The 20,683-nt window shown below is 38.9% G+C and overlaps 1 protein-coding gene across 1 annotated transcript; it reads right to left on the bottom strand.

Annotated features, from left to right (window-relative positions):
• Positions 1–905: 905 nt before the first annotated feature.
• On the bottom strand, positions 906–20,143 carry il23r (interleukin 23 receptor). Its single transcript, XM_084722837.1, has 19 exons — positions 19,719–20,143; positions 19,104–19,221; positions 18,795–18,902; positions 18,585–18,693; positions 16,731–16,860; positions 16,421–16,617; positions 14,466–14,589; positions 13,681–13,847; positions 13,181–13,314; positions 12,643–12,847; positions 12,453–12,535; positions 10,342–10,543; positions 10,032–10,235; positions 8,727–8,825; positions 8,447–8,602; positions 4,969–5,109; positions 4,685–4,772; positions 3,109–3,199; positions 906–2,018 (listed from the first exon to the last, which is right to left on the bottom strand). Exons 3-19 carry the CDS (start codon positions 18,801–18,803, stop codon positions 1,368–1,370), a joined length of 2,790 nt encoding a protein of 929 aa, XP_084578963.1. The 5' UTR covers positions 18,804–18,902; positions 19,104–19,221; positions 19,719–20,143; the 3' UTR covers positions 906–1,367.
• Positions 20,144–20,683: the final 540 nt, after the last annotated feature.

The following is a 20,683-nucleotide window of genomic DNA, read 5'->3' as shown; positions in this document are numbered from 1 at the left end:
GAACACCTTTCATTTGCGTGTGTGTGTGTCTTTAAGGTTAATCTCACTAATTAGAAAAAAAGGAATTAGTATTATAATTATAAAGTCCAGTAAATCTCAAAGGTCCTGCAAAGTGCACACGGGACAAGATCACAGCTGTCAGATGTCTTTATCAGATGAGTCAGCATGACAGCTGGAGCAGCTGCGGTGTTTGTGTCTATGTGTTTATCTGGATCCAGAAAAACAAGGATTAAACAATTATGATCTATAACATACAAAATGAACAAGACGTCTCTGAGCACGAGACCAGCCTGACCCTTAGAGAAAAAGGTGTGTGTGCTTCTGTCAGAGCTGGTTGGATATACCCATGCATAATTTCGTGCACTTCAAACTTCAGAAACACTTTCTGATTCTGTTTTTTCTCCACCCACAGTAGTGTTAGCAGGACAGAGGAGCGAGGATGGGAGGAGGAGATGAGGAAGAGGAGAAAAAGGAGGAGTACAGACAGCTGTGTAACAATCACCTCAATCAGCTGAGGTGGCGCATTTGAGTCGTGTTGAGATGGCAGCTTCGTGGCCAAGGAAGAGGGACAGGGCAGGATACTCCTGCGCCCCTGGTGCAAGATCGAAAAGGTGGATTTGGGCACACCTTGAATGAATTAAATCCATTGCGCCTCGCGCTTTCAACTTGTGCTTTAGGTCAGCATAAGATAGGGCACTTAGTGTCCTCCTGCATCCTTCTTTTTTCTGCACTGCTGGGGCAGCTTCACTTCATTTATCCATAGCCAGTACACAATGCAGATGACGCTTGCAAACATTTGCTACTGTCTGAATGAACCATTTCTGCAGATGCACAGTAAGATCGTGAAATAGTCCAATTAGTGAAGAGCCTGCATTCTTGCATATAATTAATTAACAAAAATAACTTTCTTAACCTTAAGTTCATGAGGTGTTTTATGGGGCCCTTGGTAGCTTGGGGCCTAAGGCAAGTCATGCCTAATGGTAAGACCCCTCCCACCTGCTACAGGTGGATATTCTTTCACAATCTGACAACCCAAACGCTGTCCTTATGAATGGCTTAGTACTGATCTTTTAAGTATTAATAAATGATTTATTTAACAACAGAACCATTAGTTACATATAGAAAGTGGTGCCAACATAACTATAATGAGGAATTGCTGCACATGTATTGGAATGGTACTCAATCAAACTCAATATAAACATTTAGCCTTTTATTAACTTGTTTTTTTAACACAGCTGATTATAGTTACAGATCATCTGAAGCATGATGTTCTCTGGTTATACAAAGAGGTCAAATGGTGCTTGAATAATGCTTTCTTGAGTTCAGTAGTGCAGATTGCCCTGTTTGTGTCATTCCCATCGTACCTGCTACCTCTGTGTGTCACACACTGTAGTGCTGCTGAGAGCAGCGACCTGAGGGAAATAACCACCCATCAGTGTTGTCTCAACTGTATACTGAGATAAACAAGTGTCTCCAGCTCTGTCATGAGTCAGTATTTCAGGTTGTAAATCCAGAGATGGCAAGTCCAGTTCCACATTGTTCTCAGTCCCCCTCCTCCCGAAGAGGAAGCTTCCATTAAAGACTCTTGTTGTTTCAGGACTTTTAGGCCATAGAAGGCCGCTGACAGAGCTGAGAGTCAGCCCCAGAGGTGACTCAGAGTAATCAACCTCTACAGTGGACAGAAAGCCTCCCAGTAATCCTCCAAATGAACTTGAACATGTGTCCTCCTCCCCATGTGTTGGGGTGTCCCTCTCCTCTTCTTCTATCTCCATCATGTCTTCTTCTTGTAGAGTCAACGTAGCAATCTGGGGTTTGTAGCTGGCGAGTTCCAGCTGCCTGTCAACAAACACTGTCCCTTGATCTGACGTTAGCAAAGGTGTCTCTGCAGATCGAACATGGGATATCTCAACATGGACATTGGGATACACGTCGTCCCTGTCCTCCTGGGAGATCAAACTGATGGGGGACAGCGGAGGGTCACTGTAGGTGGATGAGAAGCCTGGTTCACTTCCGTCCTGCTGGAGATGAAAAAATACAAGTGATTTGAAGTGATGAATGTATAGACAGGTGCAATCAATGGCAACGGATAAGTAATTTTGTTCCTGTTTAAAGTATGCTGTGAATGACACATATAATGCTTGTTAATTTAAAAGATGATTTTATTAGTCATGAAAGTCCTAGTTTGACATAAGTTTGTCATTTGTGTGAAACCGCTCAGTGAACTACGTCTCATCTCGCACAATAGACGTCACCAACACTGACATCACTGTCCCTTGTAATACTATCTTACCTAAAATGTTTTATCAAGCGACTCCTGGTTCTTTCATCAGCTGGTTAGTGGAAGAACAAGGAAGACCCTTTGCTCATGTGACTACATCCCAGTGTGAAAACACACAGGCATCATAGTTTCAGCAGCTAATGTTAGCTTGTAAAGAGTGTAGTCATTTACATGACCGTGTGGTCTCTATGATTATGTAAATGGTTGGTCTTCTAATTTTAAACATCATATGTGTAATTTGTGGCACCGTCCTGCACCGTTACCTTAAATATCTTCCTCTGGGTTCGGGAAACATTTGGGATAATGAACTCAATGATGAAAGAACTCAATATGTCTAGTGTGTGTTTTTTTAGACATTTTCGTGCAGAAATGTTACATATTATAACTTTAACTTCTGTAGATATTTCTTCCAAAATAAAATCCGAAGGATGATCCACCAGAGGGGGAGGGATTTGGCATGTCTATAGCAAAGCATCAAATCTCTGGTGTTCACTTGCAGCAACTGACAAAGTTGCACATTGTCATAGTGAAAGCAGGAAATAACACCTGACATCCCTTCCTACACTAGTCCTGACTGATAAACCTCTAGAAACTATATTCTTTCTGACATATTTCAAAACCGTATTAAAATAATAGCGAATTTATTTATTTCCTCCAAGACAGCACGAAACTACGTACCATGTTTACACACTGGTGTTGGTGCAGTTGTTGCAGTTGTTGCAGTTGTTAGTTGTTGCTTTTTTTCTTACCGTGGTGACAGAAGGTCACACACACACAAAAAAGAGGGAAGCATGAATGTCAACACAGCTAGCTGCATCAGCTTTGATTACCTCTAGGAGTCTGATGGCAATACTGTTTCCTGGTTTTGGCAACTTTCCATGAATCCAGGCAGGTCCCCAGGATATACATTTCTGTTTGATCCTGAGATAAAAGAAGACAATCGGGTTTTAAAAGGCAGATCAGTTTTTTTTTCAGTACTGATAAGTAGTAATAGTGATGCAGTACTGATGCAAAAGGTACAGAATGTAGAAAAATACAGCAAAACAATAGTTATTCTACTACTGTGTTGTACAAAACCTAATTCGCTCTGTAAAACATAAAAACTGAATGCAATGCTTTCCTTCAATTGAATGCAGTACAAAGACAAGATATTCAATGTCCAAACTAACAAGCTTTAATTGTTTTTGTATATAAACACTCTGCTGAATTTGATATCTACAACATTTTTTTTAAAAGAATTGGGACAAAAGACTGGGAAAGTTGAGGAATGCTCAAAAATTCACCAGTTTGAAACATCTTCAAAAGGCTCAGTCATTCACAATCAGGGATGGGGATTCACCACTTTGTGAAAAACTGCGTGGGCAAATAGTCCAACAGTTTAAGAACGTTTCTCAGTGCACACTTGTAAGGTACTTGGGGATTTCACCATTAACAATTCATTTTATCATTAAAAGATTCAGAGAATCTGTCGAAATCTCTGCATCTAAGGGCAAAGACTGAAAACCAAAACGTTTGATCCCTGGGGTGGCACTGTATTTAAGACTCAACCATGGAAAGTGAAAGTCCTATATCAACAACATCAACAGATCATCTGACTGACAGAAAATTAAAGTGTGCTGTGGTCTGACAAGTCTACATTTCAAACTGTTTTTGGAAATCATGGATGTTGTGTCCAAAAGAGGCAAAAGAACCTTCAGATTGTTACCATGTGTGATGGTATGGCATGTTTGTCAGTGCCGATGGTTAGAATTTCGCCTTCAAAACTTCAACAAGTGTCCTCACTTTCCAAATGAGTGTTGTTAAAAGAAAAGCTAATGTATCACAGTGGTAAACATGCTACTGTCCACACTTTTTCAAAACATGTTGCAAGAATCAAATTCAGAAGGAGTGTAAATTTACAAAAAACAGTACAGTCAGTACAGTGTTTGTATACTCTACAATATTCAGAAAGTGTTTGCAAATCATTGCATTCAGTTTTTATTTATGTGTAACACAGTGTCTCAAGTTTTTTGGAATTAGGGTTTGTACTATTACAATGCTCTGTTGCATGAAGCGCACACGATCAGTATCTCTGCAGCTGAAACTACCTATCAAGTTGCAGTGCTTTGACCACATAGCCTGAATTTTGCGATAAAGCTTAGGTTTCTGTTCATGTCAATACTGTAGCTTCTTGTTCATGTGCTCATGTTGTGGTGTGGCATTTCATGAAATCAGCCACAGCCACGTCCATCCTGGTTCCTAGTAAAACAAAACCCTTGTACATTTAAGCTCTGTTGCCGGAGAATGAGAAAAAAAAAAAGTGATGGGTGTCCTCAGAATACTTTCACTATTATTAGATGATGTCTGTTATTGTGACTGTTGTTTTCCATGACACAAAAATAACACACAAATAATGTTTAATATTACCTTTCTCTCACACAACTCCAACACATCAGGTTGGCCATGATCGCTATAAAGAGGCTAATGATGAACACAATCACAATCACCAGGCCAACTGAAGGAGACAGAAGAGGAGTACAGGTTAGTAGAACAGCTGCTTGAAAGTTAAGGAAACAAAGTTGTTTTTCATCTTCCCACTGCCCTGAATTAATCTGGAGGGGAATCACAGTGACAGGAAAAAGCTTTCACAGAGCAGGCTTAATGGGTTTGGTGTTATTAATGTGGTTATGGGGTAGCAGCAGGACACTGACCTGCGGGAGTTGCGGGCAGAGAGGAGACCCGGATCCCCCGCGGCCCTTCTCCTGCCGAGGTGGATGCGGTCAGCTGCAGAGCCAGAGCTCCTTCAGGACAGTCGAGCCACTTCTGTCTGTGGTCAGAGTCAGGCACCGTCACTGGAGAGAAGAAGATATATGACTCTTTTTTGGTAAAGACAGCACAAATAGTTATTTTAGTTTTTTAAAGGGGAAATTCACCACTTTTTATGTGGCTGTCCACTCAGTGTTGATGGTAAATGTAGTCGATTGAAGCAATAGATTCCTTCCTACTTTTGTTCACTGAGCTGTGCAAGCAGTGCCTACATGTACCAGGATGCACTGCACACGAGGTTCTGATGCCCACACCTATGCCGCTGTGCATCACAACCCTAGCCTATTGCTATCATTTCATTGGCCAAATGACAGAAATACTTATCTAGCACACTTATGGCTATCCAGAGGAAAATCCAAAGCTGAAATAGCCTGTAGTTCTTCCATAACAACAAAGAACACACTGTGACATCACTGGGTACTGGAAGAACAACAGATTTTGCAGCTGGAGAACTCAGTTTTTACAGTCAGTATATTTTGATATTTGAACGTTGACAATTATGACAACCAGTCAAATTGTCAGTGTGATATGATCCAAAGGTGGGTGGCCAAGTCACAAGTAAGTCTCAAGTCTTTGCACTCAAGTCCCAAGTCCTAAACTTTATATTTTGAGTGCTAAAAAAAACCATAATGCACTCTTCACCAAATGTAAAGCCATTTTAGCAAGTTTCAATTTATCGTTCTTTGCACAATTTAATATGTCGAATAAAGGTGAAAGTTATTGCATCTGTGCCTGTAATTTTTGACCCACATGTTTAACATTGTGTAATTAATTTTTTTTTTTTGACCAAAATTATCATTTTTTCCAACTGGAGGTCAGTGATGTAACATTAATTCTTCATGATTCTTGCCTGCAACTTGACTGGATGCTATCAGATTGGTTCAAACAAAGTAGAGCTGGGGAATTAAGTGTCAGCTAGATTCAGGAAATGCAGGGACATGAATTGATTTGTGGCACACTTTCTAAAGGGACAGTACATCCCAGTGATATTAAGAAAGTAGTTTGTGGTCATATCAAGGTATGTGGACTATCTTGAGTAAATGGGTCATGATTTCTGGAAAGAGACATTCTTGCTGGGTTTTGTATTTTTTTGGTGCTTTGAGCACCACAAGCCAGGTGCCATCTAGTTTCATTATATCATTATGATATCATCAAGAGAAGGCAAACATCTCTACGACATTTAAATTTGGCGACTCACACCAAAACAGCACTACAGATAACAGAGGAGAAATATATAATTTGAATTGTCCCTGTAAATAACATACTTTTTGATATATGGGCTTGGGGGAGGGTGTAAAGTATTTTCAAGTCAAAAGGCTCAGGTCGAAGCGAAGTTGAAGTCACGAGTCATAAAAGTCAAGCTGCAAGTCTTTCTTGATTTTGTAAAGTCAAGTCTAAATTTGTCAAATTTGTGACTCGAGTCTAACTTGAGTCCAAGTCCTGTGACTTGAGTCCCATGTGATCTAAAGCTACAGAACACCTTCTAAACAGACTTTGTGGTGAGATTGTTTTTGGCAAATATGAAGGCTGAAACATTCCAGTTCAGTTCTGTGTCCTTAGAGCTCACTCTCCTCAGACTGCAAAGTCTGACAATACATTATGTTTGGGGATATCAGTAAAAGATGAGAATAAGACAAGATGTTCAGCTAGTTTTAAGTCAAACTTAATTTTAAACGACTTAAAGAAACCATCCAGTGTTTACACAACATGTACATAAGGAAGATGACAAAGTAAGCTCTCAGGTGCCTTTACACTTTAGCTCCAGAAATAATGTTTAAAGCAGGCTGGTTACGGTTGCATGTGTGCATGTAGCCACAGAGCTTCCTGTTCGTGGTCAAAGCCAGTTCTAGAAAACTATGATTCACTGAAGACTCTGTCAAAATGATGACAACCACCGGTGTCAATTCGCTCACTAGTGAACTTTTGCAATCCTCAGATATGCTGTACATCGAGAACTTTGACAAATAGCTACTCAAACAGACGATCAGACATGTTTGGAACAATATGATTTATATAATGATTCAACTGAAAGTCAGGCTCTCTAAGACAAAACTAGCAAATGTTGATATTTGGTGATCAGTTTTCTTAATCAGTTTTCAGTTATTGGCTCTATTGTCACTGCTGAATATTTCTGTTGTTTCAGTAGTTAATCACAAAGAAAACTAAACAAGCAAACTTCAGTTTAACGTTCGACTTTCACCACATTACTGGAAGTGTGAGGTAAAAAACCCTGCTGATGCACTGAAGCTTTGTGGGAGGGGAGCATCAATGGAATGCTACTTGCACACTTTCCATTATGTAACAGTGGCTTGTGCTGAAGCACAATATATGCATACTACTACCTATATATTATCCCACACATATACATACTCATGCTAGAAAAGCCCTAGCCTGACCAAGGTAAAGTACACACACATACAGTACAACATATGGTTAAATGAGCACCGTAAAGAGAAGTCCTCTTGACGTACGAGAACAGGAAACGAGTCACAGCAAAGTTATGTTTCCTCCAAACCTTCAGATCAAACTGACACGTAATTCAATTTTGACAGACGAACTTCACCCATCTTACAAAACCATTTCCAGCCGATCAAGTTTTGGTCTTTTAACAGGATAAACCAGAATTTAAAACATCTGCTTCTGGTTGACAGTGGAGGTGAATGAAATTTTCACAGAACTGAAAAATTGGATTAAGAAATGTAGAAAATGCAGAAAATGTTCTATATTGTGCATTTAGAACAGCCTATCTGTGGTTACAGGTTTTTATTTTATTCAGTTATTTTCATTATCGAATTATCTGCCTGTCTTTTTTTTTTTGCCTTTCATAACGTCCTAAAGCCCATGGTGATGTCTTAAGATTTGTCCCACTTTCAGTCCAAAACCTCAAAATATTCAGTTTTCTATCACATTTGACAAAGAAAATCAGCTAATCCATGTAAATTGAGGACCTTCAACCGGTGAATGTTGGCCATTTTGCTAGAAAAATTGACTTCAAATGATTAATTGATTATTAAAATAGTTTCTGATTCATTTTTTGTCCATCAACGAATCCTGTGATGTGTAAAATGGGGGCCACCAAGGGAAGGTGAAGGAAAATGCTGAGGAAATGAAAATAAAATAAAATGTTTATTATTATTATTATGTGTTATTATAAAATAGAATTTATGATGTATATATTATTTAAATGTAATTATTATTGCCAATTTTCATTTGCTATAGTATTGTTAATGACAATACTAGAAACTTCACACTTTGCTGTGGAAAAGTTTGTGAACTCCTGGACTTATAAGATAATCAATATATTGTGTCAGTTACATTCACATATATAAGACAAACACAAAAGGCCACAGTGCAGCTGCTCACCACTGAGTTCAGTGCTGCTGGAGTCCAGCGTCTGGATGTAGATGGTGTAGTTTGTGATGAAGCCCCTCTGCTGGTCTACAGGCAGCTCATCCCACTGAATCCAGACCCGTCTGTCCTCATGGTTCAGTACTGACATGCTGGGACCAGACGCTGGCTCTTAAACACAAAAAATGATGGATGAAGACTATCCAGTGGGCATTTAAGTTTCATACAAAAAAATGTTATCTTTAAATTTAAAATAGAGGAAAGAAACAGTTTTTGCAACATGTGTGACTCTCACTCTCTTCTTTGGAGTAGATCAGACCGGATGATGGAGCACTGACACCTCTGGTGGTCACAGCATACAAAGAGATGCTGTACCTCACACCTGGAGTCAGACCTGAAACAGTTCAGGCAAAATAAATACCCTGATCACACCATGAACACCTCTGTAATTCAAAAACATTCAACTTATCTGATGGACTCTGGCTTCAGCTGTATGAAGAGTTTCGTAATAATTTTAAATCTTCAACAGTCAGTTTCAAACAAACTCAAATTATAAAAGCACACACTAGTGTAACACACCCAACCGCCCACAAGAGGCCACTGTCTGACTCTGAGCAGAAAACTGTGTGTCTGTTTTTTTTTTTTTTTTTTTTTTTTTTTGTGTGCAATGAAACCCAGGTAAAAAAAAAAAAAAGTAGTACAACTTAGTGTATTAAAAATATAATTTAAGAATACAAATGGTATTATATACTCTTTTTGCTTAATTTAACAAAATAGATGACATTAAGTACATCTTCATTGTACTAAAAATAAATATACTAATTCTGCAATACTTTAAGTGGTATTTCAGTATACTTAGAAGAGGTATATTTTATTGTAAGTGTGTTATAAATTGTACATGAGTGTACTTTCAAAAGGTATACTAAACTGCAAGTACTTAAAGTGGCTAGTGAGTTTACTTTTGAGAAGTATAATTTTTTTCAAGTCCTTCATAATACACTATTAATAAGTTTTATTAAAGAGTGTTTTAATTTAACCTCATTAGAATTGTATTTATGTATGCTAAAAAAAAGTGCACTTCAATATAAAATTTGAAGCTGTGCTTCAATGTACAAGGTGAGGTAAACATTAACTCGGGCATGTTTATTAGTACATACAGCCATCGACTTTAAGTGTACTGATGAAGTGGTTCCACATATAAAAGACTGACTGCAAGCACACTCAAGTATGCTAAAAATGAATATCTTTAGAATATTTATTTTTCACAGAGGAATGAATAAACATACAATAAACATTTAATATGATCAGAGGTATGAAGTACAAATACTTTGCTACTATAGGAAATTTTTTAGGTCTCTGTACTTTACTTGAGTTTTTATTTTTACTTCCTACATTTTAACACAAATATCTGTACTTTCCCCTTCTTACATTTTCATTTAGTTTTAACTGATTTAAGGGGAATTATTGATGAGCACATTTCAGAGCCTCCACTTTCTCACTTTTACTCAAGTAAAGGAGTTGAATCACTACTCGTACTTTAATATGATGCTTGTACTAAACATGATGCAATGCCTGATTTTATTTCCCCGTGAGTGTGTACCTGTGATGGATGTGCTGTTTTGATCTTTATCCAGTTGTTCCCACTGCAGCTCTGCCCCAGACACACTTGTCCACTCTAACACATAGTGCAGCAGTTCTCCTCTAGGTGATGACCAGTGTTTGTTCCCCCGCCGTGACCAGGACACGAACACAGCACTGCCATTAACTGCAGGAGTCAGCTCTCTCAAAACAGGTCCATCATCACCTAAACAGTAAGACGCCAAGAAAGAGTGACAAATTATTGGTATTTTTTCTTTTAAACTTCACCATGGTTTGCTATATTCTGTCTTCAGTGTCTAATATTTGTGTACCTGAGTGTCTGAGAGGCACATCTGCTGGTGGAGACGTCCCATATGAGGTGACAGCACTGATGCTCAGTGCCTGGACCTCTGCTGGTACCTGAACTAAGCACTTGTTCAAAACAGCATGACAGGTCATTTCTTGTTTCTGGTCATTACCCAGAAACACTTTGTACTGTTGCACCTCACCGTTATAATCTTCAGGAGATGGAGGCTGGGGAAGAAATCCATCAGTCATGGTTAATTTATCATCCACTAAACGTGTTTTTATAGCTGGGGTAGGCAGTTTATTTTTTGGCCTCATTGGGAAAATGTTCCATAACAACCTTGAAGAAAAATATTATTCAAGTGGTCTGAGGGAAAAAGTGGACTTCTGAACCTCCTGCTGGCTCGTTCAGGATTTATAAAATGTAGGTGTGATGGGAGACTTTGGCTGATCTCAGTAAAAGAGTTGATTGTTGTCTCATTCCCCAAACATTTGTTTTTCATCAACTTCCTCCAGAAATCATACTGCACCTTTAAAGAAATATTCTAACAGTTTGAGAAATAGTTATTTGTTTTTTTGGCAGGAATGTGATGAGAAGATTGATATCATTCTAGTGTCTGTCAATTAAATATGAATCCATAGTTTCCTGGCGGTTAGCTTAGCTTAGCATAAAGACTGGAAAGCCTGGTTCAGTCCATTGGTAACCAAGTTTCTAATCCATTATACTCAATATAATTGGTGCAAAAACTCAACAGTAAAAACAACCAGAGGTGGATGCAGGTGGGGTGACTATTTCTTGGTTGACCGCAGTCCAAGACGAACCCTGCATTATAAAGCTCATACTTTTTCCTTTTATTTAAAACATACTGAAGATACAGTAAACATACATTCATTCATTCATTTTCTGTAACCGCTTACTCCATAAGGGTCGCGGGCTACTGGAGTCTATCCCAGCTGACATTGGGTGGGAGGCGGGGTTCACCCTGGACAAGTCGCCAGTTCATCGCAGGGCTGACACATAGACAGACAACCACTCACACTCACACCTACGGGCAATTTAGAGTCACCAGTTAACCTAGCATGCATGTTTTTGGACTGTGGGAGGAAGCCGGAGAACCCGGAGAGAACCCACGCAGACACAGGGAGAACATGCAAACTCCACACAGAAAGGCCCTGCCCCAGCCGGGGAGCTGGGGGATCGAACTCAGGACCTTCTTGTTGTGAGGCGGCAGTGCCTTTGAATTTGACCCTCTGCTTAAGTAAAAAAGAAGTATGCGATTTGGAATGCAGCCTGTTGCTTGCTTGCTTGTTGCAGCTTCACGAATCTTTCACAAAGGATTTGTTTTTTGTCAGAATCAGAGGCATGCAATAAGTAAACGCTGTGCTGAATGCTTCAGCCAGTTGTTACAAAACACCAACAACACCGCCATATTGGTCCTGCTGAGACAGGCCTGTGAAAAAATAGATATTAACAGAGGAAATTTTCTGAAGAAAAAGCTATAGTGCTTTTTTATTCAGAAAATTTCCTCTGTTAATAATAAAACTTCTAGATGTCCAGGCCAGTTTCAATAAATCATGTTATGTTCAAAGGTTTATGATCTACATGGAGTAAGGGTATTTGTTCTAACTTCGAGCACAAACCCTCCTACTCCTCGAGTACAAACACAACTCTAGAACCAATATGGTGGTGATACTGACTTATGATCCAAAGGTCAGTGACGCATCTAAATATATATATATATAACTGTGGTCAGAAAGGCAAGCTGGACTGCATACTGCAAAATGTGACTGAATGCAGTAGGACATCCTGGTATTTTCAGCATATTGCTTACTTAGTACTGGGACATACTAAATCCTTTTCTGGCATACTAAACAGTATGGTAGTATGGGTATTGGTACACATTGAAAGTTTACCACAGACATTAAAGTGGGAGTAATCTTGTCTAGTAACTCTAGCCGAGAAAGAGAATAATGTATTTCCCACATTGTTGAATTATTCCTTCAAACAATGAGTAGTGTTGACTTTCTGTGTAAATGTATCAGAATACACTATTTCTTATATTTTGTTACCTTTGTGTCACAAAATGGGCAGCATCAAAATAAAAGCAAGAGCTAAGAAAAAGGTTTGACACGTTACCTTCCACAAAACATTTATTATCTGCAACCCGTTTTTCCCCTGCCGGCCTAACGTCCTCCACACATGCAGCTGCTGAGATGGACCTGGAGATAAGTTTAACCAGAAGTCGTGGGTATTAGTGATGACGAATTCTCACTTTATCACAATCACATTATCTGTGTTACATGTTTAGTAGGATTTGCAAGCTTGCCTTTCCCAGGGCTTCTCCCCGTCACAGACAGGCTCCATTTGCTGCAGAGCAGAGAGCCTTTGCTGGTGGCTGACCTGAGTGTGAACCTGGGCATCAGTCCTGATGTTGAGTTACATGTTCTTATCTGGAACTCATATTCAGTCAGAGGCTTCAGGCCATCCACTTGTAGAAGACCCTTGCTGAGCTCTGTTCCCTTTTTCACTTCCTAAAAAACATCAAGAGATTAGGTCACCTATATCTTTTTGATATTCATATCATATTATATAATATATCCTAGATTTCTTTTATCTAAGTACCATGCTATACATCATGCATGTATTACAACATGTGCAAGTATTGAGTAAAATTACCGTTTTTTATTTTATATGTTATTATACTACTGTATTTCTATTTATTGGTCACTTTTTTCCTACCCGTACATTTGATCCTTGAGCTGCTGTAAAAAAAGTGAATTTCCCCAGTGTGGAATCAATTAAGTTTACCCTATCATATCAGCACACAAGTTTAATAACCACAAGTTATCATAAAATCCCTTTACCCATGAGCCATCATTTGTACGGAGCCTGACATGGGCCCTGAGATCCCAAGAATCAGTGGTTTCCCATTGCAACACGGCTGCTGAGGACTTATTCTCAAACTTTATCTGCTTAATACGAGGGGTCTCTGGTATCACTGCAACACAAAAGAACATGGAAGAAGTTTGCACAAATCTGACTGTCAAGAGCAGCCAAACAAACAGTAAAATGTCAATATTGACTCCAAGAGTCACTCAACAGATGTTAAAATTTGAAAAAGTTCAGTGAAACAGTGACAAAGGTCTCCAGCCTTTGTCAGTCGACCAAGTCGACCGAGTCGACCGAGTGTTCACTTCAAAGGAAATGAGAAAAAACAGTTTGCTGATAACAAGGTCAACTTAGTCAAACTGTGATGACGGAACAACTGTCTAAACCCAATAGTTCACAGGATGACTAATTTTTAATGAGTGTGTTCATGCAGATGTACATTCATTCACAGAGATAGTGAGAGATGAGAGCTCACCTTTGTCCTTTACACAGAGAACGACTGGATCAGACCTGGATGCTCCAAAGTGGTTATAAGCGGTGATAATCAGCTGGTATTTAGTGTTTTCATCTATCACTGCTCGTGATATGGTGATTTCTGCAGCATCCTGGATCTGATAGAACAGCATCTGAGTCCCATTTTCTCTGTGAATAAACCATGTGGTAAAAAATCCGGTTTGTTGGTGTCAAATATATCGATTGTGGTACAGTTAGTGGCAGGGCAGGGCACTTGATGTTTCTTGTGTTTCTAGGGTTTATTCCTCTCCCTAGTGTTTCCTGTCCTCTCCTCTGTCTGTCTGTCCGTGCGTGCGTGTGTGTGTGTGTGTGCTGTGGGTGTGGCTCTCCCGCTCTCTCCTGGCTACCACAACACTTCACCACCTGCACTCCAGTCTGATTATCAGCACACCAGCCATCCATCAACTCATCAACCCAGCAGTACTTAAGCCCTGGTTTTTCATTCGCTCTTAGATTGTCGTATCTATAAGTTTGGTATCAAGCCCTCTTAGGCACCTTGGCATCATGAATAAGTTTTTAAGTACTAACTTTTGTTTCTCTGTACTCAAGGATCACCTTCGGCCAACCTGTCTGCCTGCTCGTCCCTCTGCCGAACCATTGCAAGCTCCTGCCTGCCATTTAACTGTCATTCATCTACATTTTGCAATAAAGCCATGTACTGATCATCTGAATTCTGTCTCTGTCCTGCTTCTTGGTTCGCCTGTTAAACACATATTGGTCTATGAGAACAGAAGGGCAGCAACATACCTGCTGAGTGAAATGTTGTAGGCAGTACTGATGTGGGTTTTCTGCCCTCTCTCCCATGAGCAGTTTATAAAATCTGAGCTCCTTGATGTTTCACAGATGATATTTTCAGGTTTATCTGGAGGGACTTTAAGGGGGGAGAGGGTGGAAAACAAATTAGAAAAATAATGAAAAGCAATCCATGGTCATTTTCTGTAAGCTTACTAAGAAACACTAAAACCATATCCATGTAGCTATGTGTTATGTTTTGGGCATATTACTACTCATTGACAAAATGTGTGCTATTACTTTTGAGCTGATCACAAGTCCTTTCAAATTTGAACACAGGTCAAATTAAATAAGTCAACCCACTTGGACTTTGATAGATCAAATGTTATACTTATTCCGTCTTTTTCGTATTTAATATTTTTCAACACGATCATGTATTAATCCTGCAATGTCAGCTGCCCTTTGGGCTGGATATCAGTACTCAATACTTTTAGATATCGACCAAAATAACCCAGTACCAATATATCAGAACTTCTCCAGTTTAACAATACCTGCATCTAATCGTTTTTGTACCCAGACTGAGATAAATGGCTATTGATTTGTAGCCAATCACTGCAAGTGTTCTTTGATTTAATACAACAGGTGATTGGCCTACAGCAGCATCTAAAGCTAGCAGCTACATAGAGTCTGTGGTGGTTCAGTTAAGCATGCTACCAAAACAAAAGAAAGGGGATTGAATTAAGTGCTCTATTAGTATCTGTATCAGTTTAAAGGGATAGTTCACCTAAAAATGAAAATTCAGTCATTATCTGCTCTGCTCATTATCCCAGCATGCCATTTGCACACCGTCACAACACACAGAGTTCAGACAGTGTGCATGTGCACATGAACGTGGCTCCGAGCTAAAGATCTACAGTGAAGATTCAGGCTAAAAGCATGGTGTAGATAACATGTTTTAGTCAACTTGGTATGTCAGGGCTTTAGCAGACTTGGATTACAACTGACAAGCAGTATGGAGGCATTTCATTTTTTTATTCTCTTGTTTTTTATGTTTGAAAACTGGTCACCATTCATTTACATTGTTTAGGAGATTCTGCAACACTGTTTTCCTGTGAAACCCCAGCAGTGTTTTGTGGACTAAAAAATTAAACCTGACTTTTAATCAGCATCAGGGTTAGTAGATAACGACTGCATTTTCTATTTTGGATTAACTATCCCTTCATGGGTACTCATACTGCTACTGGTAACGTATTTTTTTTTTTTTTTTAACAATACACAGCCCTGCTTACAGTTTCTGGAAAGCGACATCGCTGTTGAGTTTTTTTTTTATTTTTTGGGCGCTTTGAGCACCACAAACTGGGTGTCATCTAGTTGCTCTATAGAGAGGGCAGACATCTCTATGGAAGATCTCAAAAACATTGCATTTTTGATTATATTCCTATCTGATGCACAAAACCGTACTGTTACTTGGTTCTAAATGCTTTTGCACCCTTGTTACTTGTACTTAACTCTTAACTGTATAATATACAATTAACAATTATTCATAATTTTGTATATTTGTATTTTGTGTATATTTCTGTACTTTTCTATCACAAATTTTATTTAATTCCTGTCTATTTATTTTTTGTTAATATGTGTGAATTTTAATACAATGCACCATTTGAGGATGACATGCTTGCACAATGACAATAAAGTTCTTGAATCTTCAATCTTTGTCCATTTAAGACCTGGCTCCCATCCAACATTTTAACAACCATGATGACACATTTTAGCCTCTGTCTTACTACCAATCCAATCTGTAGCAATGAGGTCAAAAGTTTTAAATTTGCATGTAATTTATTATGTGTTATGTTTATGTACATTTTTTTGTATTTACATGTGAATTCTCCTCAGATAATATTGACAATTCTTTTTAATTCATGCAATGCTAATTTGATATGACTGTCGACATCAGAGTCAACTGTACATACGACCGCCCTGTAGGTCCAGTCCACTGACAACTTGAGGCCGCTGACCACTCTGCTGCAGCTTGCAGAGGAGCGTAGATTCTGGCACACGGAGATTGAACACATTGAATATTATTGTGGTGCAGTTGTATGTCTTCCAAGGAGCCACAGTCTCACCATTCAGCTCCAGGAATATATTCGACCAACATACGTGACTGCATCTGAACAAAACAGATTAGCATTTGTAACGTATCTTAACAAACTTTATACATAAGTATAGGTACAGAAGATGATATGTCGTATTTGATCATGTTATATTTGATCATATTCTCACCTTGGCTCACACTCTGTGATATGGCAGTGCACTGTGAGGTTTGAGCCTATGAGAAAGAGCGGAGCTGGTTCTACTGTCAGGTAGCCGAGGCCATTGAAGTGCTGGCAGTCAGCAGGGAGCAGAGGGTAACCTGTCCAGAAAAGACAGACACTCTGGTCTTCATAGCAGTCCTGCTGAATGAATGAATTTTTATTTTTGTGTCATGCACCAGCAAGTGCCCAGCCCAAACAGGCTTACAAGACACCATTATTTAGATAAAACAGACCAGAAACCAGAAAAACAAAACAAAACAAAACAAGAACACAACATAGCTCACAATTAATGTTAATTAAATAACCTTTCCTGACACTTTTTCCAAGCTTCAGAAACAAAATTGGCCAACTTATAAACATTAGAATTAAACATCATCAGAGCACCAGAACATTTCTGGATTTTTAACAGACATTTCATTAAATATAGGTTTTCTTAACTCATCATAAAAAGGACAATACAAAAGAAAATGTAATTCACTCTCAACAAACTCACATAACCTGTCATCCTCCTGGATGTTTTTAAATCTACCAACTTCAAGGTTCAGAGGAAGGATTCCTGTTCTCAACTGTGCAACTAAAGACCTCTGACTCCTTGTAAGATTTGCTGTAACATAAAATAACATAGAATAATTAAATCAACTGTTTTGAATTAATATTATTTATGGTTCTGTTAGATTACTGCTTCACTCGCCCGTTAGGTTTGTACAGCAAGCCAGAGAGCAAACAGATTTATGACTGCAGTGAAAATGTTGTTCTTGAAAAGCTAAATACCAACAAACATTTATAATTTTGTTAGATAAAAAGACATCGTGAGTTTTGGAAATGATTACATCCAACTTTTTGCAATACATTTTGACTTTTGGACTTTGCAAGTCTGTGGAGTTGAAATGTTTGGATCTCATGAAAACTTTGTTGATGCGGAGTCTGTGACACAACACTACCAGCTTGAAGCGACACTTAATCTCAAAAATATAAATTTTACCCCTGGCCTGTAGTGCTATTTATCTATCTAGATGTTTTTGGGTGTGAGTTTTGTGAGCAGTTTCATGTAGAAGCTACTTTTTTTCTGCAGAACTACTTTTTTTTCTAGTAGAAATAAAGTACATGAAGATATCTCTATGGCTGATATCTCCAAAACTCTGCAGCTGACACCAAAACAATCTAGATAGATAAAAAGGATCACAGGCCAAAGTAGAAATATGTATTGTTGATTTGGATTGTTGATTGTGTCTTTAAAAATAGACACGAAGGCAAGTTTGTGGAGGTGATAGCTCTGTCCATGTAAAATGTATTTTTCAGCAAATATCTTAGTTACAGCAAGATTAAGCTAGCAAAGCCGTTTTGTGTCTGCATATACAATATTTATTTAATTTGGGAAAATATAGAAAGCATCGATGTTAGCTCAAGTTGGCTCAATAGGGACTAAAATTGTCTCTTTTGCTGGGTTGTTACTAAGGGACGACCTACTTGCTGGGGCAGTAAACTAGGTTTCATTCCATAGGAGCTGACATATGAATACATTTTGATTTTATTCTTTATTTTGTGGGAATTAATCTCAAGGGTGAGCAGCACTTCAGTGGCTTGTCGTGCTAATAACGATAGTAAAGCACACCCTCTTGCGTAATATCGACTACATGATTGTTAAATTTTATACCGAACAAATCAAAACACTTTTTAACTCACCTCTGTGGTCTGAGCTGCAAAAGCGAGGTTTAGAGTTCAAAACCACAAAAGCTACCAGTATTCTCACCAAATCAGGGCTAGCAAACTAAAAGCAAATAATGTATGTAGATAGATAGATAAATCATGCCGCAATACTCACGCTTGATGGAAAAGAAGACAAGTATAATAATGAATCTCCAGATGGTTGACGGGAGATTCATCTCTGCTAATCTTTCTTGATCTCTTAGAAACTCAGAATGACGCAGCACCTGTCAACAAAAATTTATTCTTATTATAAAACGGCAAATATTTCTCTTCGAAGAATCACTTTATGGGAATTTCCATACATATAGTCATCTTGAAAATTTACCTCAGCCATCTCTGTACAGCAGACCTTCTGGATATAATGAGGAACTTGTCACTTTTTCAGACACAAGTTTATGGCTGATAACATTTTGAGAAGCTCCAGTCATAGCAGCTGTGACACACGCACACATGCAGATAAGAGAAAAGACGTTTCTGTCACTACGTTTTCCTGCTGATACAACTGAGATTAATTGATACTAACATGAATTGCGTCAAATATGAATGTTTGATCTTCTCAGAAATCTTGAAAGCAGTTAACATTTCTTTCTTTATTCAAGAAAAATCACCAAATAGATGTTAAGATAAAGCTCACCAGAATTTCATGCCGTTCGCGTGTCTTTGTAAAGTTTTTCTTGTCAAAGTACAGAGTTTTCAGCCAGTCGCATGTTCAGATGTCTTGCTTTGAGGGGTGCATCTGACTTGAGTGATCTCTGTTGTGAGAATGAAACATCTTAAAGAGGACAGTGACCTACTTTGGTGGTATTTTTGGCAGATACAGAAACGTTAAACATTAGCTTCACTGCTTTGGTGCCCTACTTCAGCTGCCTGTTTTTCATCACCACAAAAGTTCAGTTGACTTTGAACATTAGTGTGCCGAGCACCTGCTCCCATTTAACATGCTGTTGTTAGCAGATAATAAAGAGAACATGTAACACAGAGGCTAGTGTGTGACATCATTTTTTACTTTGAAGAAGATGCTGACCGTAGAGTCACAAAGACTCATTCATTTTGTTTCCATTAGTCCTGACATTTTTTTTCTTTTACGGTAACTCTAAATGTGCTGACATAGTGAACGACAAGGCAAACACAGCACTCAGCGTAATATTCATATTACATCAAAAACACTGAAGTTCACTTTTGTCTCTGAGCTGACAGTAAATATACATGCGCTGCCTTTTAAGTAATTAGATCAGTAAAACAAACTTACATGTTTAGTCTGAAAGAGGTCACCACATGTACATCAACCCATATCTTTTCTCATTTAGCTGGTTGCTCATGTTTATAGTCCCTCAGAGCGCCAGAGTGTTGACTGTGTGAGGAAAAATAAGCAGACTGAGAATTTCTGAAGATAATCTTGTTTTGTGATTTCCTTTCACTGCTTATTTTCCATTTGTAACTTCAAAAGCTTTACAGGGAAAACCCAGAAATTAGAGTGGGTGCAGGCTCACGAACAGATAAAAGAGACCTCAAGCTTGAGGTTTTCTAATTTTCAGAACTGGCATGTCTTCATGTAAAATGTCAAAAGTTCAATTTAGTTCAAAAAGCTTTAAAAAAGTGCTACTTTTTACTTGTAAAAACACGAGTAAAAACACAATGCCACTCATTGTTGAGATACGGGACAAACAGGTTTCATATCTGTTTGCAAACACACGATTCAAAGTTGGCCCCTCCTACTCGCCTCAACGAACAAGCAAGAGAGAGAGAGTGAGGGAGGGCAGTGGTGGTCAAGGGAGCTAGAGTTAAAGAAGCAGTTTTCACATATGCACCACACATCAGGAGATTGTCAGACATGTTCACATATGTTAGAAGTAATCTGTGCGGCGCAGGGGCACCGCGTGCAGAGCAAGGAGGTGAAGGAGGATTAATCTGTAATGATGACTGTTTGTTGGTGAAAGATGATAGATACAGAGGTCAGCTGACTGCATGTTGACTCAGCACTAGTGCTGGATGAGCACTATTGACAGCAAAGCCCAGCAGTCCGTCAACCCAGTCGATTCTTCCCAGACTGGGAGCTCAGCGAGACTGGGACCAAACAGTCTCCAAGACCAGCAGAGGTTTGATGAAAGGGAGTACAGTACAAAGGCGGTGTGGCTTGGTCAGCTAACTTAGCTGCATGGCTAACTGAGCTGACAGCAATTAGCGGTTAGCTACTTTAGCAGCAAATAAAGCTTT

This window comes from Lutjanus erythropterus, chromosome 7, assembly GCF_056507025.1.
Source record: "Lutjanus erythropterus isolate fLutEry1 chromosome 7, fLutEry1.hap2, whole genome shotgun sequence".
Lineage (NCBI taxonomy): Eukaryota > Metazoa > Chordata > Actinopteri > Lutjaniformes > Lutjanidae > Lutjanus > Lutjanus erythropterus.
The sequence above is the reverse complement of the archived record's forward strand: the minus strand, read 5'-3'. Positions and strand labels throughout refer to the sequence as shown.

Bases quoted from the DNA above. Each gene is read 5' to 3' on its own strand.
- il23r (XM_084722837.1), bottom strand. The intron at 13,315-13,680 runs GTGAGCTCTCAT...TTTGTGTTGCAG, and splicing joins TCTCTGTGTAAAGGACAAAG to TGATACCAGAGACCCCTCGT. The intron at 5,110-8,446 runs GTGAGCAGCTGC...TCTTCTCTCCAG, and splicing joins CAGCAGCACTGAACTCAGTG to TGACGGTGCCTGACTCTGAC.